Genomic DNA, 26,041 nt, shown 5'->3' with positions numbered 1-26,041 from the left:
ACCAGTTTCCCTTCACCAATACCCTTTATTATGCACCAAAGGAAAGAGCCGGTCCCGTCAGGTATTCCTCACCTTGGGACCAACAACATCGGTCCAGGTAAAGTTACAGGCTTAAAAACCCCTGCTGACTGCTTCCCATTGGGTGAAACTCTGTTCACTCAATAAGACAGCTCATGCTCTACGAAGCCCATAGGTAGATCTAATGGTGATCCACCGTGGCCTTCATAATCACGATAACATCCCTCTCCCCTTAGGTCTGTATCTCTCCCAGCACCCCCATTGCGAGGTCCTTTCCGTCACTTGGCACTCGGTCAGAGGTTGATCGAAGGTGAGGCAGTGTAAACCGAACACAGAATTGTCTCTTTCAGTGAGAGAATCACAAGTTAACCAAAGCAGGTTCCCCCAGTTTCCACTTCAACCCGGAGGCCCACTTCTTCAGCCTCCATTTCCAAATCCGTACCTTCACTATCCGGAGAGGCCAACTTGGGGTCGGCTTTGAGCTGAGGGCTGGAACTGGCAGCAGCTAATCTCCATGGTGGGTGGCTGGGGTGGCTCAGGCAAGGACACCCTGGTTCTGAGGTGATCCAAGTACTTCTTTAGGGTTTTACCCAGAACTGTGACCTTGTAAGACACTGGTCCTGTTTTCTCCATAATGATCCCAGGGACACAACTGGGACCATCCCTGAAGTTCCTTACATGGACCAGATCACACGTTGCAAAAGTTATTTCTGACCTTGCAGAATCAAAGTTTATATTTGGTTTTCCTGTTGGAACTCCACCCTCCGTTCCAAATTTGAGAAGAGTAAGCTCAATTGGGTGCAAAGTCTTCATCGCATTAACAGCTCTGCAGGGGCCACATCTGTTGTGATGTGCAGTGTAGTCCTGTAATCAAACAGAAATCATGCTAGTTTGGTCTCCATGGGTGCCACCGGTTGTTTCCTCATACCATTTTTGAAGGTTTGAACTGCCCATTCTGCCTGTCCATTTGACAACGCGTGACAAAGTGCAGTTCGGACACTTTGGATACCACTGCAGGGCACAAAGTTCTGGAAATCACCGCTCATGAAGACCACACCATCATCAGAAATTAGGACTTACAATATTCCATGTGTGCTGAAACTTTGCCGTAATTTCTCAATTGTAGCCTGAGAAGTCATGGAACCCATGTGGGTACACCCTCCAACCACTTGGAATGTGCGTTCACCATGAGTAGAAACATTGAACCCATGAAGTGACCTGCAAAGATCACATGTACACACACCCATGGCCTGCCAGGACACTCCCATGTGTGTAGGGAGACTGAGAGTGGGAAAGTTTGGTTTTCCTGGCACAGATCACATTGCTTCACCAAGTCTGTGATGTCGGAGTCAAGACCGGGCCACCAGATGTAACTCCTAGCCAGCATCTTCATTTTTGATACTCCTCGGTGGCTACTATGTAGTTCCTTTAATATTGGACCCCCAAAGAATGATCCTGTCCTCAATGCTAAGTTCTGCTTTCTAAATCAGGTAACATTTCATTTCTGCAGAGGCTTGATCATGGCATCCCCATATAGGATCATGTGCCTTATTTTGGATAAGATTAGGTCTTTTTGGATCTAGCCTTTGATCTGCCTTGCTGACACTGGCAAGGTCTCCGTTAACCCTTCTTCTCAATTTGAGAACACCTTCATTCTGTATCTGAAAGTGTCCTGGAGGCATACATGATGTCCATTTCCGTCCCATCTTTCTAGCGATGTGATAGCATTGCACCACCCCCATAGGGGAAGCATCAAAAGTTAATACAAATTCTTTCTTAGGGTCAAAATTGGCCAGTAAGTTAGATGACAGTAATAGGACCGTTTTTGGTATTTTCATAATAGGGTGTGCAAGGGGGTCTGCATAGAAGTCAAATTCAGGATAAATTTTCCATAATAATTGACTAACCCCAGGAAGAAGTTTAACTCTGTGGTGTTCCTTGGAATCAGTGCTTCCATGATGGCTTTTACCTTATCCTCTACTGGATATAACCCTTTGCCATCTACTCGGCAGCGTAAATAGGTTACTCAGGCTGCTTGAAAACCACATTTCTCCCTCTTCAAATGAACACCTGCTCTGGAAAATCTCTGCATGACTTCTTCTAAGTTGGCCAGGTGTTCCTATACTGAAGCCCCCATGATGAGGATGTCATCTAAGTATACCATTACCATGGCTAGCCCTTGGAGGATGTTCTCCCCAATTCTTTGAGAGGTGGCACACACCGGTGAGACCCCAAAGGGCAAATGGATATACTCTTAAGAGCGCCTGACATGTGTTGATTGTCACATATTTCTGGGAGGACAAGTCCAGTTCAAGCTGAAGATAGGCATGGCTCATGTCCAAGTTGGAAGAACGTCCTGCCGCCTGTTAACTTAGTGTAGAATTCTTCGATCGGAGCTCGGAAACCCAATTGACTGTCAATTTATAATCCCCACAAAGACTAACTGATTTGTCAGGCTTAAGAACAGGGACTACCAGTGTGGCCCATTCAGCAAATTGCACAGGCCCTATTGTGCCCAAGTTTTCAAGGATCTCAAGTTCAGTTTCCACTCTCTCCAGCATGGAGTAAGGGACTGGTCAAGCTCTGAAATACCTAGGTGCAGCATTGAGGTCAATGTAGATCTTGGCCTTGGCTCCTTCTATTTTCCCTTGGCCTTTCTGAAAAACTCCAGGGTATGGGCTGATAACTTTGTGCACGCCTAGCCTGAAGATCTTCAACCAGTTCAGCCGAATCTGCTGGAACCAATCTCTTCCCATAAGGCTTGGTCCATGCCCCCATGCAATAATGAGTGGGACACAAGCTGATTGCTGCCTGTAACTTACTGAGGCCATTGTGGTGCCTTTTGTTTATAAAAGTTCCCCCCATGTAGGTGGCTAGCTTGGCCTTCGTATCGTCCAACCTCAGGAGTTCGATGCCTGATTGGAGATGTTTATATGTCTGTTCTCCAATAACGGACTCTGCAGCTCCCGTGTCCACCTCCATCTACAAGGGATGGCCATTTACTAGTAATTCCACCCTTATTGGGGCAACTTTAGTTGTTATGATACAATTCAGTTGTAGTGTCTCTGGATGAGGGGATACCTGCATGGTATTGGCCTTGACTTTCTTTCTAGGCAGCACGTGTTTTGCCTATTCCTGAAACATCACTGTAGCTATGTCCTTTAACAGCGCTTGCAATAATCTGCCATCTGGCAACTACACCTTTCTGGAGTATGTTTTTTAATTGCCGTTACTTGATTGTTTGGTGATGACATTAGGATTCCTATATCAAATGGGGCCCTTTAAAACCTGATTGACACAAGCACTCTCTTTTGAGGACTAGTTGTATGAGGTCCCTCCTCGTAAGTGGAAGATATTGCTGCTTGATGCCCTTGTAGTTTCTGAGCCCCTTTTTCTGCATTCTGAACTGACAAGGCTATCGCAATGGCTTTTTATAAGTCCAAATTGGGTTCTGCCAACAGCTTCTTTTGGAAGGTTAGTTCATTTATGCCATATACCAATCTGACCCGCAACATTTCAATAAGATGCAGTCCAAATTCACAGTGTTCAGCTAGTTTCCGCAAACCAGTGAGCTTGTGCATGCCAGTGGGAGAGAGACTGCTGCCGGAGTGAGAGTCAGCCAGAGTGAGGGTATCAGGAATTTGGAGCCGAGTGGGAATTCGGTGCTCAGTGGAAGAGGTGCTCATCTTCGGGATGAGTGGAGAGGCGGACCTGTGAGGGAGACTCGAGGGCAAGTGAGAGGTAGAAAGAAAATGAACCGTGACATCACTGCCAGCAGGTAAATGATTGGCTAGTGACTGGTAAGTTGCTTTTCTTTTTTTCTCTTGGTAGTATAGTTGTTGCTGTGAGTTAACGTAAGGGTTAAGTCATGGCAGGGGATCACAGACCCGTGTCATGCTCCTCTTGTGCGTTGTGGGAATTCAGGGACCCTTCCAGAGTCTCTGGCTCCTTCACGTGCAAGAAGGGTGTCCAACTGCAGCTCCTGTTAGATTGCTTAATGGCTCTGGAGTTGCGGATGGATTCACTTTGGAGCATCCACGATGCTGAGCAAGTTGTGGATAGCACGTTCGGTGAGTTGGTCACACCGCAGACAAAACTTACTGAGGGAGATAGGGAATGGGTGACCACCAGACAGAGGAAGAGTAGGAAGGCAGTGCAGGGGTCCCCTGTGGTCATCTCCCTCCAAAACAGATATACTGTTTTGGATACTGTTGGGAAAGATGGCTCACCTGGGGAAGGTGGCAGCAGCCAGGTTCATGGAACCACAGCTGGCTCTGCCGCGCAGAGGGCAGAAAAAAGAGTGGCAGAGCGATAGTGAAAGGGGATTCAATTGTGTTTCTGCGGATGCAAATGAGATTCCAGGATGGTATGTTGCCTCCCTGGTGCAAGGGTCAAGGGTGTCTCGGAGCGGCTTCAGGACATTCTGGAGGGGGAAAGTGAACAGCTAGCTGTCGTGGTGCATAGAGGCACCAACAATATAGGTAAAAAAATGGGATGAGGTCCTACAAGCTGAATATAGGGAGTTAGGAGTTAAACTGAAAAGTAGGACCTCAAAGGTAGTAATCTCAGGATTGCTACCAGTGCCACGTGGTAGTCAGAGTAGGAATGTCAGGATAGCTAAGATGAATGTGGCTTGAGGGATGGTGCAAGAGGGAGGGATTCAAATTCCTGGGACATTGGAACCGGTTCTGGGGGAGGTAGGACCAGTACAAATCAGACGGTCTGCACCTGGGGAGGACTGCAACCAATGTCCTAAGGAGAGTGTTTGCTGTTGGGGAAGGTTTAAACTAATGTGGCAGGGGGCTGGGAACTGATGCAGGAAGTAGAGGGAACTAAAGTGGGGACTGAAACAAAGGGGGAAAAGTGGAAGGCAGAGAAACCAAAGATAAAAATCAAAAAGGGCCACAGTACAGAGTACAGAGACTGCAGAGAACTTAGTGAATGGGTCCAGTAAAGCTAAGAGAAATAAAACACAGGGAGAGTGTACAAAATATGATAGGATAGATGGTCTGAGGTGTGTTTGCTTTCATGCGAGGAGTACAACAGGTAAGGCAGATGAGCTTAAAGCTTGGATTACTATGTAGAACTATGGTGTTGTGGCAAGAACAAAGAACAAAGAACAATACAGCACAGGAACAGGCCCTTCGGCCCTCCAAGCCCACGCCGCTCCCCGGTCCAGGATTGAATCCTGAATCCAGGATCCCCGCCCAATTTTCCAGCCTATCTACATCCTAATATCCTATCCACCGAGCTGTCCCTCACAGCTACGATGCTTTGTTCATCACAACCTATTAACTCACCCCCACCCCCCCCCCATTCCAGACCATGTGATCTCCAGGGAGAGGCGAAAACCCAGAGTGAAAACCCCAGGGCCAATATGGGGAAAAAAAAAATCTGGGAAATTCCTCTCCGACCCCCTGTGGCGATCGAAACGAGTCCAGGAGATCACTCTGGCCCTGATCAGAAAATGCTTCCCAACCCTAGTCATTTCCACTTCTGCTTTACGAACACCATCTGAATTCCCTGCCCCTGAGACAGGTTCCCAACTATCCGCAGTCTCGCTCTGTACTGGCACCAGCAAGATGATCATAGAATGAAGCCTTGAAACGAGAAACAAAGAACAATTAGCCCGCGCCGCTCCCTGGTCCAAACTAGACCACTCTTTTGTATCCCTCCATTCCCACTCCGTTCATATAGCTGTCTAGATAAGTCTTAAACGTTCCCAGTGTGTCCGCCTCCACCACCTTGCCCGGCAACACAATCCAGGCCCCCACGACCCTCTGTGTAAAATATGTCCTTCTGATATCTGTGTTAAACCTCCCCCCCTTCACCTTGAACCTATGACCCCTCGTGAACGTCACCACCGACCCAGGGAAAAGCTTCCCACCGTTCACCCTATCGATGCCTTTCATAATTTTATACACCTCTATTAAGTCTCCCCTCATCCTCCGTCTTTCCAAGGAGAACAACCCCAGTTTCCCCAATCTCTCCTCATAACCAAGCCCCTCCATACCAGGCAACATCCTGGTAAACCTCCTCTGTACTCTCTCCAAAGCCTCCACGTCCTTCTGGTAGTGTGGCGACCAGAACTGGACGCAGTATTCCAAATGCGGCCGAACTAACGTTCTATACATCTGCAACATCAGACCCCAACTTTTATACTCTATGCCCCGTCCTATAAAGGCAAGCATGCCATATGCCTTCTTCACCACCTTCTCCACCTGTGACGTCACCTTCAAAGATCTGTGGACTTGCACACCCAGGTCCCTCTGCGTCTCTACACCCTTTATGGTTCTTCCATTTATCGTGTAGCTCCTCCCTATTACAGGGACTTGGATGAAAGAAGGGCAGGACTGGCAGCTTAGCATTCCAGGATTTTAGATGCTTCAGGCAATATAGAATGGGTGACAAAAGAGGTGGGGGTGTTGCTTTACTGATTAGGGAGAATGTCACAGGTATACAGAGGGAGGACACCTTGGTGGGATCATGCAGTGAAGCCATGTGGATATAATTCAGGAACAGGAGCGATGCAATCACACTGTTGGGGTTGTACTACAGACCTCCCAACAGCCAGCATGAAGCGGAGGAACGGATATGTCAGCAGATTATGGGAAGATGTATAAACAACAGGGTTGTTGTGATGGGCAATTTTAACTTCCCCCAACATAGACTGGGATTTCTTTAATGCCAGGGGCTTGGACGAGCAGAGTTTGTTCAGTGGTGTTCAAGAGTGCTTCTTGAGGCAATATGTAGATTGTCCAACTGGGGAAGGGGTTATCTTAGATCTGGTTCTGGGAAACGAGCCCGGACAGGTGATTGATGTCTCAGTAGGAACAGTGATCACAATTTTATAAGTTTCAAGATACTTGTAGAAAAGGATAGAAGTAGTCCAGGAGTGAAGGTATTAAACTGGGGGAAGGCTAACTATGACAGAATTAGGCAGGAGCTAGGGAATGTAGCGTGGGGGCGGCTGTGTGAGGGTAAATCCACATCCGATATGTGGGAGTCTTTTAAAAGTCAGTTGTTAACAATTCAGGACAAGTATGTCCCCGTAGAAATGAAGGATAAAGATGGCAGGATTCGGGAACCCTGGATGACAAGAGAGATTGTGAAACGTGAAAAAGAAGAAGGAGGCATACATAAATTTCAGGAAATTGAAAATTGATAAGGCTCTTGAGCAACACAAAGATAGCAAGAAAGAGCTTAAATAGGGACTTAGGAGGGCAAAATGGGGCCATGAAATGTCCTTGGCTGCCAGGATTAAGGAGAATCCCAAGGCTTTTTATGCCTACATAAGGAGGAAGAGGGTAGCTAAAGAAAAGGTAGGTCCACTCAAGGACAGTGGAGGAAATTTGTGTGTGAAGCCAGATGAGGTGGGCGAGGTCCTTAACAAGTACTTTGCATCAATACTCACAAAGGAGAAGGATGTAGTGGATGGTGAGTGTAGAAAGGAGGATGTTGACATTCTAGGACATGTTGACATAAAAAGGGAGGTTTTGAAAAACATTAAGGTGGACAAGTCCCCAGGGAAGAAGGAAGAAATTGCTGAGACCTTGGCCAAAATCTTTGTATCCTCTTCAGCCACAGGCAAGGTACTGGAGGATTGGAGAGTGGCTAACATAGTTCCTCTATTTAAGAAGGGCAGAAGAGACAATCCGGGAAATGTGAGGTGAGACGATATGGAAGGTCTACTGCAGAAGGAAAGTATACAGTAAATGGTAGAGCCCTTAGAAATATTAACATCCAGAGGGACCTAGACATGCAGATCCACAGTTCCCTGAAGGTGGCAACTTAGGTGGACAAGGTGGTCAAGAAGGCATATGGCATGCTGACCTTTATCAGTCGGGGCATTGATATCGGAATTGAAAAATCATGTTGCAGCTGTATAAAGCTTTGGTTAGACTGCATTTGGAGTATTGTGTACAATTCTGGTCGCCACACTACCCGAAGGATGTTGATGCATTGGAAAGGTTGCAGAAGAGATTGACCAGGATATTGCCTGGTTTGGAGGGTGTGGACTATGAAGAAAGGTTGAACAAACTTGGATTGTGTTCATTGGAGTGTCGGAGGATGAGGGGGGACCTGATAGAGGTTTACAAGATTATGACAGACTTGGATAGAGCGGATAGTCAGTCTTTTTCCCAGGGTGGAAGGTTCAATTACTCAGGAGCATTGGTTGAGAGTGAGAGCGGGAAAGTTTAAAAGAGATGTAAGGGGCAAGTTTTTCACACAGAGGGGATGAATGCCTGGAATGCGCTACCAGAGGAGGTGGTGGAAGCAGATTCTATAACAACGTTCAAGAGGCATCTGGATAGATACATGAATAGGCAGGGAATAGAGGGATATAGACCACGTAGAGGAAAGAAAATATTAGATTGGAGAGGCATCTGTGTCGGCACAGACTTGGTGGGCTGAAGGAAGGGCCTGTTCCTGTGCTGTACTGTTCCTTGTTCTAATCTAGCCAAGTACTTAGCATCAGATTCACCAGGAATTTTGCCAAACATATTGAAGCAATACCTCTGGAGAATTACCAGGGGCTCCGGGTCATAGTGGTTTTTTACCAGGTCTACCAGCTCACCAATGGCGGCCAGTTAGACCACTTGGCTGGATGGCTAGTTTGGGATGCAGAGCAATGCCAACAGAACGAGTTGAATTCCCTTACCAGCTGAGGTTATTCATGAAGGCTTCACCTTCTCAACCTTGCCCCTCACCTGAGGTGTGATGATCCTCAGGTTAAATCACAACCAGTAAGCCTATGGTCATCTGGGACTATGGCGACTTTATCTTATTAACTAGCTCATTAAATGTTCTTGAGTCGAGGCATCCAGATAGGTCAGACTTCTTAACACACTGAAAGTGGGGGCCCGCAAGCTGTTAACATCACTTTCTGGTTTTGGGTTCCTTCAATGTTGTTAGCATGGTAGAAGTAATGCATGTGCTCAGTGTATTGGGCCCAGTCTTCCCCACTGGTTTCATAGGGCTCAAGTTTCCCGAAAAGAAGCATAATTACTTTTTCTTACCGGAGAGGCTCTTGACATTCAGAGGTTATCCAGAGCGAAAGGTGGAGGAAAAAATAATTTTCCTCCTCATTGCCAATGTAGTAATTCAGCCAAAAGCCAGTTTATTGTCACCAACACCCTTTATTGTGCACCAAGGAAAGAGCTGTTCCCGTGGCTTACAGTCAGGTAGTCTTCACCTTGGGACCTACAACACCAGTCCAGTGAAGTTACAAGCTTAAAAACCTCCACTGACTGCTTTCCATTGGGCAAGCATCTGCTCACTCAATAAACCAGCTCGCACTCCATAAAGCCCACAGGTAGATCTATTGATGATCATGGCCTTTGTGGTCATCATAACAGTAGACAAGCTCTCAAAGACCTCCGCAAATTAAACTTTGAGTGGGTCCCAAGAGGGGATTCATTTGTCTTCACCCTACAATCAACCTTTTTTCTCTCCCTCATTACAGGAAAGTGTTTGTCTTCAGTTTGATGTCTGTCAATGCAACGTGACTAAAATTAATGAATGTATGAATTCAGCATTGATCTCGCCATCACAAAGTGAAGTGGCACATACACATACTAGACAATGCAGAAACTTGTTTTCCACCCCTCCCAAAAGAAAGCTTACAAGTGCCATTTGGTCCCTCGAGCCTGTTCCATCATTCAAATAAAATCATGGCTACTCTGTCTGTGTTTCAAATTCCACATTCCCATTTACCCAGAATACCTTTCATTCCCTTGCCGAACAAAAAATCTATCTGCCTCTGTCTTAAAAATAATTAATGATCCCACCTCCACTGCCTTGAGGCACAGTTCCAAAGTCCAATAACCCTCAGCGAAAAAAAGTTCTCCTCATCTTTGTCCTCAAAGGGTGTGACCCCCTAATTTTAAAACAGTGCCCCCATGTTAGAACAGCATTGTAAAGCAGTCTCATTCGTCTTTTTGCAATTCACTGGAGTTTATACGAGTGAGGGGTGACTTGATTGAAGTATGCAAGACCCAGAATGGTCTTGACAGCATGTTGATGTGGCAAGCATGGTTCCTCTTATGAGTCCAGAACTAGGGGGCCACTATTTTAAATTTAGAGGTAGCCGTTTTAGGACAGTGATGAGTTTTTTTTCTCTCAAAGGGTTATGAAAATTTGGAACTCTGCCTCAGAAGGTGGTGAGGTGAATTAACTGAATATTTTGATAGTGGAGGTAGATAGATTCCTGTTAGGCAAGGGAATCAAAGTTTATCAGGGATAGATGGAATTATGGAATTTGAAACACCAACAGATCAGCCATAATCTTATTGAATGGCTGAGCAGGTTCAAGGGACCGAATGGCCTACTTCTATTCCTATTTTGTATGTTTGAATAATGAAGTTCTTTTCAAGCATTGTTTGTTATTTTCCAGTTTTCCTATTCCAACATAAAATGCTAATTGGTAGAATTTTGTCTAAGTTGAGATAGGAAAGATTCAATGGCAAATCAACTTGACCACACCATTCATCACTGGTTACCTAGCAGAGTTGCCAACGTTTGAAAAACATGGGCACAATTTTGACTTTGGGTGATCATATAAAATGGACAATAATGATTAAGAACAAAAACAGAAAATGCTGGAAAATCTCAGCAGGTCTGACAGCGTATGTGGAGAGAAAATAGAGCCAATGCCCGCCCCCCTCCATTTTTTCCATTGAATTCAATAGACAAGGCGTAAGAGGCAGCTAAATCGACATAGGGCAAGAGAGTAAAATGGGCAAAGTCAAAATTACCTTGACTGGATGTCTAATCCCTCTACATCTCCATTCCCCACCAGGAAGGCCTCAAAGCTTTTCGCTTCTTCCTTGAACAGAGGTCTGATCCCCATCCATCTCCAAGGAGATAGTCATCGACTTCAGGAAGTGTAGTGGACGGCATGCCCCTGTTTACATCATTGGGGACGAAGTAGAAATGCTCGAAAGCTTCAAGTTTTTAGATGTCCAGATCACCGACAACATGTCTTGGTCCCTTCATGCGGACACTACAGTTAAGAAAGTCCACCAACGCCTCTACTTTCTCAGGAGACAAAGGAAATTTGGCATGTCTGCTACAACTCTCACCAACTTCTACAGATGCACCATAGAAAGCATTCTTTCTGGTTGTATCAAAGCTTGGAATGGCTCCTGGTCTGTCCAAGAACGCAAGAGACTAAAAAGGGTCGTGAATAAAGCCCAATCCATCACGCAAACCAGCTTCCAACCATTGACACTGTCTACACTTCCCACCGCCTCAGAAAAGCAGCCAACATAATCATAGACCCCACGCACCCCGGACATACTACAGTATTGCTTTGTCTGTATAGTGTGCAAGAAACAATAGTTTGATTTAATTTATTATTGTCACATGTATTAACATAGTGAAAAGTATTGTTCCTTGTGCGCAATACAGACAAAGCATACCGTTCATAGAGAAGCAAACGAGATAATGCAGAATGTAGTGTTACAGTCATAGCTAGGGTGTAGAGAAAGATCAACTTAATGCAAGGTAAGTCCATTCAAACGTCTGACGGCAGCAGGGAAGAAGCTGTTCTGGAATCAGTTGGTACGTGTCCTCAGACTTTTGTATTCTTTTCCCAACGGAAGAAGGTGCGTGGGGTCCTTGATTATGCTGGCTGCTTTGCCGAGGCAGCGGGAAGTGTAGACAGAGTCAATGGATGGGAGGCTGGTTTGTGTGATGGATTGGGCTACATTCACAACCTTTTATAGTTCCTTGCGGGCTTGGGCAAAGCAGGAGCCACACCAAGCTGTGATACAACCAGAAAGAATGCCTTCTATGGTGCATCATACTTTTCACTGTATACAAATACTTGTGACAATAATAAATTAAATCCAATCAAATCACCACTCTCCTCCATCTGGATAAACTGGTTCTCTCACTTAACAACTTTTCCTTGAACTTGTCTCACTTCCTCCAAATACAAGGTGTGGCAATGGGCACCTGCAAGGGTTCCAGTTATGCCTGTCTCTTTATGGGTTATGTGGAACATTCCCTGTTCCAGTCCGACTCCGGCCCCCTCCTACAACTCTTTTATCGGTACGTTGACGACTATTTCGGTGTCGCTATATACCCTTGTTTGGACCTGGAAACATTTATCAATTTTGCTTCCAATTTCCACTCTTCAATCACTTCACCTGATCCAACTCTGACACTTCTCATCTCTTCCTTGACCTCTCTGTCTCCATTTCTGGTGATAAACTGTCCACTAGTATCCATTACAAGCCCACTGACTCCCACAACTACCTTGACTACGGCTCCCCACACCCCTGTAAAGACTCCATCCCATTCTCTCAGTTCCTTTGCCTCCGCCGCATCTGTTCTGATGATGCCACTTTCCAAAATAGCGCTGCCGATATGTCTGCCTTCTTCCTCAATCGTGGTTTTCCACCCACTGTGGTTGACAGGGCTCTCGACCGCGTCTGACCAATCCCCCCGGTCCTCTGCTCGCACCCCCTCCCCGAACCAGGATAGGTCCCTTGTCCTCACTTGTCACCCCACCGGCCTCCTCGTTCAAAAGATCATCCTCCACCATTTCCGCCAACTCCAGCATGATGCCACTAATCAACACATCTTCCCCTCACTCCCCCATCAGCATTCCGCAGGGATCGTTCTCTTCAGGACACCCTGGTCCACTCCTCCAGCACACCTAACGCCTTACCCGTGTCTATAGCACCTTCCCATGCAATCGTAGAAGGTGCAACACCTGCCCCTTTACCTCCTCCCTCCTCACCATCCCAGGGCCTAAACACCCCCGTCAGGTGAAGCAGCACTTCACATGCACCTCCTTCAACATGTTTATTGCATTTGCTGCTCCCAGTGCAGTCTACTCTGCATCGGAGAGACCAAACGCAGACGGGGTGACTGCTTTGCTGAACACCTTTGGTCTGTCCGCAAGCAGGACCCAGACCTTCCTGTCACTTGCCACTTTAACACACCACTCTGCTCTCCTGTCCACATGTCTGTGCCAGGCTTATTAACTATTCTTCCTACATATCAGAAAACTATTCCAACTTTGGAAAACATCGGGAGGGATTTTCTGCTCCAGTTTTTGTCAGGTGGGTTAGGAGAGGAAATTCTTGCCAGAGATTGCATTTCACGCCAACATAAAGAGGATTCCCCCCGCTCCCTCACCTGTGATGTAACAGGAATCCCAACACTCAATGGCAGGAACCCCAATACAATAAATGAACATCTAATCATTAGGCCTCTATCCCTGGTAATTCTGCCTGGGCAGTGTCAGGGGAGTGTTGTGTAGGGGTGGGCTCTGCGTGGGGGACTTGTTGTGGGGAGGGGATTCTCAGGGGTGGCATGTTCAGGGAGAGGGGCCTCTATTTTTGATTTTATTTGTATCAGTACACCCTTTAAAAACGGTGCCCCGATCTTTAAAAAGCTAAGTTGCCCGCCCCACCAGTATGACATCATGGGAACCTCCCCTTCACTTTTCTTTCCCTTCTCAGTGATAAAGCAGGGAAAGCTGCCAGCTCTGCTTTGTCAGCTGCTACGTCACAATGCCAAAATATGAGTAAAATCTACCCATTATGTTTGGAATCCATTTGGCCCTCACCATACTTCCATATTTTTCACGTGGTCACCACTTGATAGCCAATAGCAGAAATTTTGTTTTATTTTGCATCTTGAGCCCAGGAGGGTTAAAGCTAACTATATACTTTTGTACTTCGGATCTCAATCATGATCAGCTAACTGAGCCCAGGGCATTGATCAAATATGGGACCTTTCTGCTCTACATGTTTCAGTACCACAGCATTGAGTATCGATGCATTTATCTCCTAAACCAAAGAGAGAACTTTAAATTTAAATATTCAAGATTATAATAACCAAAAGTGTTAACAGGATAGTAATGAAGCAAAAATGTATAAAAGCTTAAAAAGTAATTCACACAAGTACATAAAAATGCAGATTTTAAAAAATTAACATTTAATTATTTTAATTTTAATGTCAGAAACATACTTACAAGTAGATTATAGAAGACAGATGATCAAAAGCTCCGTTACCTATCAAGCTTAAATAATTATCACTTATATTCCTAAAAGAGAGCATAAATTGCAAAACAATTCAAAAATGTGTAACTTCATGGAATAACATTCTCCACATTCAAAGTTTAAACAGCACTTCCACTAAATAATAAATTTACTTAAAAATAATTTATTCAAGGCATTGACTTAATATAAATAAAGTTATTTAAAATTGATTTGAATGACTTACTCTGTATCACCTATATGCATTTCAACTTTGCAATTTTCCATTGAATTCTACCCCTTTATTGATCACTTGTAAACGTCACTAATACATTTGGAATCCTGCTCTGACATTTAGCTTTTGCAAATATGTTCTAGGTAAGACTGAAGGAGAAAGATCAGGGAAGAGCAAAAACAATGTGAACTCAGGGTGAGGGAACTCAAGGAATGCCTCCATGAATTCTGACAGGGGCAAATTCTAACAGGGGTGTGAATGGAGACACCCAAGGAAGAAGACAGCCAGAATACAAAAGGGAATGGACATAATTCCAGTGTGAGAAAGGATGAGAAGATGATGAAGATGCCAATGTTAACAGGATGGGAAGAAAAGAACAAGCTGGCTGGAAGATGAGTGGGCACCATCCATCAGCCCCTTGCTTGCTGATCTACATTGGTTTGCAGTCCAACAATGCTGCAATTTTAAAATTCTCATCCTCCTATTCAAATTCCTCTATAGGCTTCCCCCGTTCTAACCTCCCAGAATCCTTCCTCCAACTCTGTCCTTTTGTGCAACACCACATCTAGGTGTCCCCCTGCCCTCCGCACTTTCTGGATGAGGCTGTGCACTCATAACTTGGGTCAATGTAGTGCTCATGCTCCACAAGGACTCCTTCATGGCAGAGACCATGGCACGCAGATCCTCAAGGATCTCCACCAAATCTCCCCGCACGTCCTGCTGGACATTCTGTATTTGGCACCTAATTGACGACTCCAGCGACTCTTCATCTGCCTTGGACTTAGTAGGGTCCTGGTCTCTAGCAGTCCTCCCATGGTGTCCAGGGCACTCCCTGTCTCCACCATCAGCTCAAGCGAGTGTGATATGCCCTCACTCCTGTACACTACAAACTGAGCCGATGTGCTATTGCCTAGCGATGTGCCTGTATCTGCGCTGGTACTTGGTGCTGAGAGAGGGTGTGCCGAGGGTGCATCTTCCATCGCCGCCTGTTCTGGGGGTCAATGGAGGATCACTGGCCTCCTAGTTGGCTCTGGTGGATTGGTGGATTGCTTATCTCAGGGATGAAAACAATTGGTCACTACTATTAGTCATATCATAGACTCAATGTCTATGAAATGTGGCCCAGTGTGCGTGGTATCAATGGCATCACATGGCTTTGTGATTGATGCATCACTTGAAGTCCTTATGAGGGATCATATGACTCTACATTCTTTTCACTTTCCGCCTGTTTCGCTTCTAGTGCTTGTCATATTCTTTCAAGTTTATTATGCTTGAACTTCAAATAGCTGATTTCCATCAGTAAATATGAATATCCTTTAACAATCCAGACATGTGCAATGAGGGTCCATAATGGAAGGAATCTTACTGCATATGGTCTTTATGAGTCTCAAGTCTTGAGCACCAGCCAAAATATAATTGTAGATTTTATTACATTTCTCATGATGTGGAGATTGAATTTGTTCATAATCATAAAACAGAACACAACATTTTTGGTCGAGGAGCTTGATGTGCAGAAATTTGCTGGAATAGTTGGGAGCTTAATTACAGGAGAGTGTTGAAATTGATATGATGTAGTTTAAAAATGCATAAAATTTCCTGCTGGTTTTCCAGGATGTGTATTAATTCAGTGCAGTTTGCAGGTGATATTCTCCCTCCCACGATTGCAGCAAGAATTGTTTTCCAACTCCCCTGTTCCTCTATATTTTTCTTCCTTTCAGTTTCACACTCTGACTGCGGATTACCCGTTCAAAATGTTAACTTCTGTTTTCCCTTCGCAGATGTTGACTGGACGATATTTTTCCATACTTTTCTGCTTCAGCTTCAGATTTTAGCACCTTCAGTTTTTAAAAGAAAATCAGTTTACTGGATCAACTGATTTAAATATTTGACAGATTACACTGGCTCCATCAACATGGAGCCAACACATTCCTGTCTGACAATGAGACAAATGGGGCGGAATTTTACGAGAATGATTCTAAGTGTCCAGCTAGCGTCAAAATGAGAGAGTTGCTGATCCGTTTTGTGGGCGAGTTTTCACAGCCAATCTTGTGCACATAAGTGCATGATAAAATGGTCTAGACCATTTCTAGATGGTGCAGGCAGTGGGCTGGGCTTAATTCGCCCAACTGTAGTTGCGTACGTGCAGTGAGGCGTGATGCCATAATTGCGTACCTGCAGTGTGGCCTGATTCTGCACATGCGCAATAGAAGCAGCAGAGGTCTGACAAACAGAGAGAGGTCCCCGCTGATGCAGACAAGCTGAAGAACTCCCCCTCGCCCTTAGCCTCCCAGGAGGGGCCTCAATGGTCTCCGGTTCTACCAGCAAAGCCAGCACGACTGTTACCCATTCACAGGGAGCAGGTGTTTTCCTCGCAGGAGAAAACCTCTCCCAGCAAGGCCGTAAAGGCAAGCGAGCCTGGACAATTGAGTGATGGGCTCGCTAATGCCATTTAAATTAACATTACAATAAAGTTAAACAATTTATTCAGCCTTTCACCCATTTCAGACGAGACTGACCTCGTAAGATCACGAGAGCTGAGAAATCGGGCGTGATCCTGGTTTCTCGGCTCTCGCGTGATTTTACCAGCTTGAAAATCCCAGCCATGGTTTTTAAAGTTTATTTGTTAGTGTCACAAATTGGTTTACACCAACACTGCAAGTACGTTACTGCGAAAATCCCCTAGTCGCCACACTCCAGCGCCTGTTCAGGTACATGGAGGTAGAATTTAGCGTAGCCGATGCAACTAACCAGCATGTCTTTCGGACCATGTGAGGAAACCGGAGCACCAGGAGGAAACCCATGCAGACACGGGGAGAACGTGAGGACTCTGCACAGACAGCCCTGGCGCTGTGAGGCAGCAGTGCTAACCATTGTACCACCGTGCTGCCCTGTGAACATTAAATGAAAAGCAAGTGAGAAATAAAGAGATGCTGAAAACAATGTTACTCTAATGGTAATTGGTAATCTTCAACCCAACTAAGGGTTTCATGGATTTCATGGGTCACAAAAGAGAAGCAAACTCTTTACTGAATCCTTCAATTTCCAGTGCTAGATACTTCTCCTGTGATCTGTCCTAAAGGCCACAATCAAGCAAGCCCCTGTCCCTTGCAAACCAGAATCACGCACAAAATCTGGTAATGGAATACTGCCCGAGAAGAAAATTAAGAGACATGGTAAAGGATGAGTGAATCAAGGTTAGCTAGCATAGATTTGTAAAAGGCAGATCATGTCTGATTATTCTAATTGAACTTTTGATGAACTAACAGAGAAGTTTGATGAAACCAAACCATGTTTGGATCCTGTCCAAACCATGTATTGTCCACATGGATTTTCAGAAAGCATTTGACAAAGTGCCAAATTAACATAATTGAGGCCTATGGAGCAGGAGAGTTAATGTCAGCTTGCATTTATAAAATGACGAGAGGACAGAAAACAGCGAGTGGTGATACAGTGTAAATGGTTGTTTTTCGGACAATAAAATGGTCCTCCCCAAAGCCCGGGGCGGCACGGTAGCACAGTGGTTAGCACTGCTGCTTCACAGCTCCAGGGACCTGGGTTCGAATCCCGGCTCGGGTCACTGTCTGGGTGGAGTTTGCACATTCTCCTCGTGTCTGCATGGGTTTCCTCCGGGTGCTCCGGTTTCCTCCCACAGTCCAAAGATGTGCGGGTTAGGTTGATTGGCCATGCTAAAATTGCCCCTTAGTGTCCTGGGATACGTAGATTAGCGGGTAAAATATGTAGGGATATGGGGGTAGGGCCTGGGTGGGATCGTGGTCGGTGCAGATTCGATGGGCCGAATGGCCTCTTTCTGTACTGTAGGGTTTCTATGATTTCTATGATTTCTATGATCTATGCTTGGAAGACAGCTTATATAAATAACTTGGATGTTACAAATACAAAGTAAAATTTCAAAATTTGTCAATGATACCAAACTTGGAGGAATGCCAGACACTGAGAATAACTGCAACATGACATAGGCTAGCAGAATGGACAGATAAGTGGCAGATGGCATTTAATGCAGGGATGAGTCAGATGATGCATTTTGGCAGAAGGGAAAGGAAAAAGCAATATAAACTGATTGTAGCTCGGTATACTTAACAGTTCTGAAGAACTTGCAGAAGCAGAAGGAGCTGATGTTCATGTGCATCGATCTTTGAAGGTGGCAGAACATAGTGAGAGGATAATTTACAAAGCATATCGAATCTTGAGCTTCATAGAGATTTTGAGTTTAAAAGCAGGGAAGTTACGTTGAACTTTTATAAAGCTCTGTGCAGTAATTCAGCCAAACAAGAGTTTCCCATCACCAACACCCTTTACTGTGCACCAAAGGAAAGAGCCACTGCCATGGCTTACAGTCAAGTAGTCTTCGCCTCGGGACCTACAACACCAATCCAAGGGAAGTAACAGGCTTAAAAACCCCGACAGACTGCTTCCCATTGAGTGACCCTCCACTCACTCAATAAGGCAGCTCATGCTCCACAAAACCCACAGGTAGATCTATTGATGAACCTCCATGGCTTCCATAGTCACCAAAACATCCTTCCCCCCTTTAGGTACATGTCTTTCCCAGCAGCCCCCAATGCAAGGAGGTCTTTTCCTTAGCTTAGTAACGATCCCAGGGACCCAACTGGGACCATCCCTGAAATTCCTTACATGGGACCACATCACCCATTGCAAAAGTTCTTTCTGTCCTTGCAGAATCCTTTTTGGTTTTCCTGTTGGAACACAGGGTGGCATGGTGGCACAGTGATCAGCACTGCTGCCTCACAGCGCCAGAGACTTGCGTTAGATTTCGGCCTCGTTTTACTGTCCGTGTGGAGTTTGCACAGTCTCCCCATGTCTGCGTGGGTTTCCTCTGGGTGCTCCGGTTTCCTCCCACAGTCCAAAGATGGTGTGGGTTAGGTTGTTTGCTACATTGTCCCTTTGTGTCAGGGGATTAGCAGGGTAAATATGTGGGGTTACGGAGATAGGGCCTGGGTGGGATTGTTGTTAGTGCAGGCTCGATGGGCTGAATGGCCTCCTCCTGCACTGTAGGGATTCTATGATTCTAACTCCACCCTCCCCACCAAATTTGGGAATAGTAGGCTCAATTGGATACAAAGCCGTCATCCCATTAACATCACCATCTGGTGGAGACAAACCTGTCGTGGTGTGTGGGGTGGTCCTGGAATCAAACAGAAATCATGCCACTTTGGTGTCCGTGGATACCGCCGGTTGTTTCTTCATACCATTTGTGAAGGTTTGTACCAGTCCATTTGATGACTGGTGATAAGGTGCAATTCAGACACGTTGGATACCATTGAAGGGCACAAAGTTCTGGAAATCACCCCCAGCGAAAGCTGCACCATTGTCAGAAACCAGGATTTCCGATATTCCGTGTGTGCTGAAGCTTTGCCATGAATTTTAAATCGTAGCCTGAGAAGTCGCGGAGCCTATGTGGTGCACCTCCAACCATTTAGGAGGTGCATCCACCATGATTAAAAGCGTTGAACCCATAAAATGACCTACAAAGTTCACATGTACACACACATGGGCTGCCAGGCCACTCACATGTGTGTAGGGAGGCTGACGGCAGGAGATTTTGGTTTTCCTGGCACAGGTCACATCACTTCACCAAGTGTGTAATGTCAGAGTCAAGACAGAGCCACCAGATGCAACTCCGAGCCAACATCTTCATTTTTGCTTCTTCTGGGTGACCATTATTTTGATTTGATTTGATTTGATTTATTATTGTCACATGTATTAGCATACAGTGAAAACTATTGTTTCTTGTGCGCCATATAGACAAAGCATACCATTCATAAGGAAGGAAATGAGAGAGCACAGAATGTAGTGTTACAGTCATAGCTAGGGTATGGAGAAAGATCAACTTAATGTGAGGTAGGTCCATGCAAAAGTCTGATGGCTGCAGGGAAGAAGCTGTTCTTGAGTCGGTTGATACGTGACCTCAGACTTTTGTATCTTTTTCCCGATGGAAGAAGGTGAAAGAGAGAATGTCCAAGGTCCATGGGGTCCTTGATTATGCTGGCTGCTTTGCCGAGACAGCGGGAAATGTAGACAGAGTCAATTGATGGGAGGCAGGTTTGCATGATGGATTGGGCTACATTCATGACCCTTTGTAGTTTCTTGCAGTCTTGGGCAGAGCAGAAGCCATACCAAGTTGTGATACAACCAGAAGGAATGCTTTCTATGGTGCATCTGTAAAAGTTCGTGAGAATCATAGCTGAAATGCCAAATTTCCTTAGTCTTCTGAGAAAGTAGAGGCGTTGGTGGACTTTCTTAACTATAGTATCGGCATGGGGGGACCAGGACAGGTTTGTTGGTGATCTGGACACCTAAAAACTTGAAGCTTTCGACCATTTCTACTTCATCCCCATTGATGTAGACAGGGACATGTTCTCCACTATGCTTCCTGAAGTCGAGTAGTTCCATTAATATTGGATTTCGTCTTGGAGGTGGAACAATTACTCGGGATCCCCAAAGAATGACCCTGTCCTCAACACTAAGTTTAGCTTTCTTAATGAGGTAGTGTTTCATTTTTTCAGAGGGTTCTCCTTGGAATCTCCATTGCAGGATCATGTGCTTTATTTTGGATAAGATTGGGTCTGTTTGGATCCAGGCTTTGATCTATCTTGCTGACACTGGCAAGGTCTCCACTAACCCTTGCTTCTCAATTTGAAAGGACCTTCACTCTGCATCTGAAAGGGTCCTTGAGGCATGAGATGGGCTTTTCTGTCTGGCTCGAAGGGCCAGATGGCCTACTCCTGCTCCTATTTCTTATGTTCTTATCTTTCCAGCAACTTGAAAGCACTGCACCAATCCTGTAAGGGGAAGCGTCACAAGTCATTTGGATCAAAATGGGCCAGTAGGTTAGAAGACAGTACCTGATGTTTGACTTGAGAAAAAGCTTCCCATGACCAGCTCTGGTACTTTTGTAGCAGGGTGTGCAATGGGCCAGCATGGAAGCCAAGTTCAGGATAAATTTTCCATAATACTTGACTAATCCCAGGAAGGATTTTAAATGCTTAAAAACATTTGTTGGCTGTTTCCCATTGGGCGAGCCTCAACTTGTTCAATAAGGCAGCTTGTGCTCCATGAAACCCACAGGTAGATCTACTGATTCCCCCATGACCTGCACAACACTATGACTAGGCTTACTGGAGTTTAAATGCAGTTCTGATCACCACAATTTAGAAAGGATCTAAAGGTCCTTAAGAGAGCATGGAGATTTACCAGATTCTTTCTAGGAATAACAGAATTTAGTTACGTGATGAGGTTGGAGAAGTTAGAGATGTGTCCTTGTAGCAAAGGAGATTAAGGGAAGAGCTGATGGAGGTGTACAAGATTATGACGAATTAGATAGAGCAGACAAAGAAAATATTAGCTGATGTAATAAGGACCAGAGAGATAGATTTAAGGTTTTGGGCTAGAGATACAAGATGTGAGGAAGAACTTTTTATGCAGTGGGTGGTGATAATGGTTAATTACCTGGAACTCCCTGTCTACAAGGGTGGTGGAAGTGATGGTGTCAATGATCTCAAACAAAACAATTGATAGGAGTGTGAGGGAAATAAACTTGCAGGGCTAAACTTGCAGTGGAAGAGTGGCGAAATGGGGCTGACATAGACTCAGTAGGTCAAATAGCCTCCTTCTGTGTCGTAATGACTCCATAAAAAGCTGTTTTCCATTTTTAAATGTTTGATTTTACCCTAATCACCAATCATAAGGTATTATTTTAGATTGATAAATTCTTAATCTTTCATCATGCTTGCCAATGAATTTTGCCAGTTATTGAAACAGATAAGATTAAATACAATATTGGAGGTTTCTTCATCTGTTGCTATAAATTACAAAGAGTTATACCTCTCTTTCAGAAACTCAAATTAAATATGCAGTTCAAGCTACTATGCCAGTTAACAAAACTAACTTTCTACTTACTTCCGTACACTCTTCCAATGATACTCTCATTTATTGAGAATCATTAACATTCCTGTATTATTTATTTAAATCTTGCATTTAAATGAAATTAGAAAGGGATAGTCACATAATTTTGCTAATTAACTTACACACATGCATTTCAATAAGGCACTCAGCAACTATCAAATCTTAAAATCATGCTGCGACATTTGATTTGCCAATATCATTATGTTTTAACAATTTCAACACAAAACCATCAAAAAGAATACTTACAAAAAGTGTAAGCTTGATAGCTGTGAAAAGGCGCCAGGACCCAAAATTAATATATTATTATTGCTCAGATCCCTGGTGGGAAACAAACAGAATATATAGTTCAGTCCATAATATACACGCACAAACTCATTGTCAGATATATAGTGGGAAAAAAAGGCCAGGTTGCCAATGACTGATACGTAATAAGTGGTAAAAAAAAACTTGTAAAATGTTAATGTGAGTAATGTCTGAAATAGTAGTAGTTATTTATCCTTTGTATGTTCTGTTTATAAATATGTTTTCAATTATTTTATGCTTTCCTCATTTCTGTTTCCTTCATGTTTTAATGCATCACATCAACATATATCGGATAACAAAAAAGAGCTACAGATAACTTGTCCCCATTCTTCAATTTAAGATCCTGTATCTTCTATATAGACAAGAATTTCAGATGAGAAGCATCATTTTGTACTAAAATAATGAGAGTAGTTCATGCACTAGAACATGTGATTCATGAGATCAGACACCTAAATTGAAAGCTTGGATAAGTCCAGTCTTTCCTTATAGCAAAGGAGGTTCAGGGAAGAGCCGATGGAGATGTACAAGATTATGACGAATTAGATAGAGCAGATAAAGAAAATATTAGCCAATGTAATAAGGACCAGAGAGACAGATTTAAGGTTTTGGGCTAGAGACACAAGATGTAATAATTTCAGACCTATGGTAAACAAAGACTCAGACAGGGAACAAATATATGTACAGAGCTGAATCCATACAGGTCTGCAGGGACAGGATGTAGAGCTATAATATGTACACACATTCAGAAAGCATAAGTTTCCATTGATAGCAAATGTAAGACCCGTTATTTTTTTTTACTGTAGCACAAACCAAAAAATAAGTACCTCAACACCTTCTGCATTCTATTCTACTTTTTTCAATTTTATTTTATTTTTGCCAATTTTATCTCCCCAACTCCCAAAAGGCATCAACTCCTGTGAGAATCTGATTTCATATTTCAGCCATGTGGTCATTCCTTGTGTATGAAGATAGTGGTGAGTGATGGGAACCTATCTGGCAGCAGGGCAATCAGTCCAGCTGATTTTGTCCTTACCCAACATCTACGAGTGCTCATTTTTCAGCATGCATTGCTGGCTAGCAGTTGAAAGCGGGGAGACTGACTGATCATCCCCTTTATAACTGAGGATGGTATGACCAATCGCAGAACCTCGACTATACTCTGGCTGAGATCAGCAAGAGCAGCACAGATTCAATGTATGTGTCTGCATCACATTATGTTTTTTAGCAAATACCTGTTTGTGCACCTTGTAGATTTATGGAACACTTTTCCATGGAGTGTATGTATGTTGCTACAAAATTTTAATGGAAAGCTGAGCTTCCAATTTTATCCACCATAAGATGCAGGAGCAGAAATAGGCCATTCAGTCTATCGAGTCTGCTCTGCCATTCAATGAGATCGTGGCTGATCTGATAATCCTCAAATCCACTTTCCCGCCTAATCCCCATAACCCTTGATTCCTTTACTGATTAAAAATGTGTCTATCTCAGCCTTGAGCATACTTAATGAACCAGCCTCGACAACTCTCGACAACTCTCTGTGGTAAAGAATTCCACAGATTCACTACCTTCGGGAAAAGAAATTCCTCCTCATCTGTGTCTTGAGTGGGCAACCCCTTACTCTAAGATTATGCCCTTTGGTCCTAGACTCTCCCACAAGAGGAAACATCCTCTCAGCATCTACCCGACCCCCTGAGAATCCAAATGTCTTAATAAGGTCACCTCTCATTCTTCTGAACTGCAATGAATACAGGCCCAACTTACTCAACCTCGCCCCATAAGAAATCCCACCACACCCAGGATCAACTGAATAAACCTTCTCTAGGCCATCTCAAATGCCAGTATATTTTTTCTGAGATAAGGGTACCAAAACTGTTCACAATATTCCATGTGTGGTCTAACCAGTGCCTTGTATAGTTTTAGCAACATTTCCCTAGTTTTATACTCCATTCTCTTTGAAATAAAGGCCAAAATTCAATTTGCCTTCCCAATTACCTGCTGAACTTGTATCCTAGCTTATTGTAATTTATGCATGAGGAGTCCCAAATCCCTCTGCAATCTTTCCCCATTTAAATATTTAGTTTCTTTATTCTTCCTAACAAACTGCATAACTTCACATTTTCCTACATTATATCCCATCTGCCAAGTTTTTGCACATGCACCTAACCTGTCTATATCCCTCTGTAGACTCTTGGGGCCCTATTTTACCTTTAGGGCTGTTCTGAGGCTCCCCCATACGCACTCTGCCTGAAAAAATATCAGCGATTCCGAATCACGCTGCACAAGCCTGTGGGCGGGACTTAACGCGCCCGAAATCCTGCAGCTCCGATTGGAGCCTCCAACTGCGCATGTGCAAAAGAATTATGGAATGCTGCTTCCCTACCACATCCCTCTCGGGTTGGATAATGCCTCCCACTGGCCCCCACGAACATTGCCCCACCCCCACAACATTACTGACCCCCTTATCCACCCAAGCCCCACCACACAGACTAATCGTGGGCCCTTCCCCCCTTCCCCACACTTACCTCAGGCAGAGTGGCAGCAGACCCCCCTTCCACCCCACAATCTCAGGCAGAATGGCAGCGGACCCCCCTTCCCCCCCCACCGATCTCAGGCAGAGTGGCAGCGGGCCCCCCTTCTCCCCCACCGATCTCAGGCAGAGTGGCAGCGGACCCCCCCTTCTCCCCCACCGATCTCAGGCAGAGTGGCAGAGGACCCCCCCTTCCCTCCTCCCCACCGATCTCAGGCAGAGTGATTCCCCCCTCCCCCCCTACCCTGACCCTCCTGCACAAGGCTCCCATCTCCTCCTGACTCCGATGGCTGAATGACACCTCCCTCTCTCTCTCCCCTGTCCCCAATCATTGAGGCACTGATCCACCACCGCCCCCCATCAGCACTCCTGCAAGTGCCCACTTGCCTTCCCCTCAATGTTAACAAGCAAACTGCATGGAACTTGCTGGAATGCTCTGCCAAACTACCTAATGGCAATGTGGGCTAGGAGGCAGTTACCGCCTTAGTTAGTGCCATCGCACTGGCCCCCAGAACAGGGAAGCAGTGCCGCAAGAAGATCAATGACCTCATCCGGGCAGCAAGGGTAAGTGCTTAACCCCATCTAGCATCTTCCCCCAAATCGCTCCCAGATCCTCCCACTCCCAGCACCCAGCATGCTTCCAGCCCCTGACCCCCAAGCATCTCCTTCCAACCACCACTGCCCCCTGCCCCCCCCCCCCCGCCCAAACCACAAGAGTAGCACTGCGCTTGCTCTCTAAGGGCCATGACCTGATACTCTGCAGAAGTCACGCCATCATTTCTTTCATGGCTCCTTCTGTCTCCACAGGAGAAGACCGACCATAACACCAGAGGATGAAGACAGGAGGTGGTGGGCCAGACCTCCAGGTCCTTACCCCCTTTGAAGAGCAGATGCCGGAGTTGTGGGAGATGCGGGCTGTCAGCGACAGCATGGTCGGGCTGGAGTCAAGAAGTGAACACCTGTCAATCCTCCACTCAATTTGAGACAACTTCCAGGCGGCATGGGCTTTGGGTGCAA

The 26,041-nt window shown here is 45.1% G+C and overlaps 1 protein-coding gene across 6 annotated transcripts in view; it reads right to left on the bottom strand.

Moving 5' to 3' along the window:
• LOC144506495 (uncharacterized) overlaps nucleotides 1-26,041 on the bottom strand; it is a 110,366-nt gene that overhangs the window by 12,490 nt on the left and 71,835 nt on the right. For all 6 annotated transcript variants that reach the window (XM_078232688.1, XM_078232714.1, XM_078232733.1 and 3 more), the window contains 2 exons: nucleotides 22,441-22,512; nucleotides 14,012-14,083 (listed from right to left, as the gene is read on the bottom strand). In XM_078232688.1, coding sequence (XP_078088814.1) covers nucleotides 14,012-14,083; nucleotides 22,441-22,512 — 144 coding nt within the window. The remainder of the gene's footprint in view (nucleotides 1-14,011; nucleotides 14,084-22,440; nucleotides 22,513-26,041) is intronic.

Source organism: Mustelus asterias, chromosome 2 (genome assembly GCF_964213995.1).
Source record: "Mustelus asterias chromosome 2, sMusAst1.hap1.1, whole genome shotgun sequence".
NCBI classification, from domain to species: domain Eukaryota; kingdom Metazoa; phylum Chordata; class Chondrichthyes; order Carcharhiniformes; family Triakidae; genus Mustelus; species Mustelus asterias.
Note: the sequence above shows the minus strand (reverse complement) of the source record. Positions and strands in the feature narration are given on the sequence as shown.